The sequence below is a fragment of the Penaeus monodon genome, chromosome 33, assembly GCF_015228065.2.
Source record: "Penaeus monodon isolate SGIC_2016 chromosome 33, NSTDA_Pmon_1, whole genome shotgun sequence".
Classification (NCBI taxonomy): domain Eukaryota; kingdom Metazoa; phylum Arthropoda; class Malacostraca; order Decapoda; family Penaeidae; genus Penaeus; species Penaeus monodon.
The window spans coordinates 26,443,889-26,444,867 of record NC_051418.1 but is presented as its reverse complement, the minus strand read 5'-3'; the positions used below and the strand labels follow the sequence as shown (position 1 = coordinate 26,444,867).

At 35.0% G+C, this 979-nt stretch overlaps 1 protein-coding gene across 1 annotated transcript in view; it reads left to right on the top strand.

The window, feature by feature from the left end:
• Positions 1-979, top strand: part of LOC119594195 (delta(3,5)-Delta(2,4)-dienoyl-CoA isomerase, mitochondrial-like) — a 14,213-nt gene that overhangs the window by 6,526 nt on the left and 6,708 nt on the right. Inside the window, 1 exon segment of the mRNA XM_037943264.1 lies at positions 668-833. Coding sequence (XP_037799192.1) covers positions 668-833 — 166 coding nt within the window.

The following is a 979-nucleotide window of genomic DNA, read 5'->3' as shown; positions in this document are numbered from 1 at the left end:
GTGCCAACATTTTTGGTGGCATGTATAGAGACATTTCACAAAAAAATTCTAAAATAAACAGCATTTTACCGGTGACATTGGGTTATGGGCAAGGTTCGCCTGTACTGCATGGCTGTGTGAAACTGAAACTATACCTTTTATATATTAGAAGACCTCATGCACCTCACGCTGATTGCCTGAACCTCCATGTCAGTCAGTGCTCTGGCAAAGGCCAACAAATCTCAATCATATATATATTGAATAGATCTCCCTAGTAATTTACTGCTGTCATTCAAGCATTTTCTTTTCAGAATATAAGTAGTGGAGATATGTTGGCTTTTGCTGGAGCATGAGGATATATTAACTACAATGAGGATATAATAACTATGAGGTTGGAGTCCAAAATCTTAATATCACTGAAAAAATTTTAGAGTTTAGAGTAACAGTAATATGTCAGTAATGTAGAAGATGGAGATTATGCAGTATAGTGAATGTGAGGAAAAAAATAAAAAATCTTGCTAGAGTTACCTGAAAATGTGGTAAAATGATGTTTTATGTTTTGAAATGTATAGCAATGAAAGAAACTCAGATTAGCATGAAATCTGGGGCTTTTGGTTATATTGATGAATTAATAATCTTGTGGATTGTACTCGTACAAAAGCACTAATAAGCACTTTGATAATTCAAGGCTTAACACGGATTCGCCCAACATTGACAAGCATCCGGACAATGGCAGCAGCAGCAGAGGGTTACTCGTTTGAAACCCTCGCGGTTTCTTCACCTCGAGAAAATGTTTACCTGGTTCAGCTCAACCGACCAGATAAATTAAATGCGATGAATGAGACCATGTGGAAGTATGTATTACTAAATGTTTTTTTCTTTTTCTGTCTATTATGCTGATCATTATAAATGTGGTGTACCAACAGTACTTATTTGCAAATTTTATTTTGAGACATACAAAGATACTATTTTTATTGAATGTATATATATTCCCCCCAAT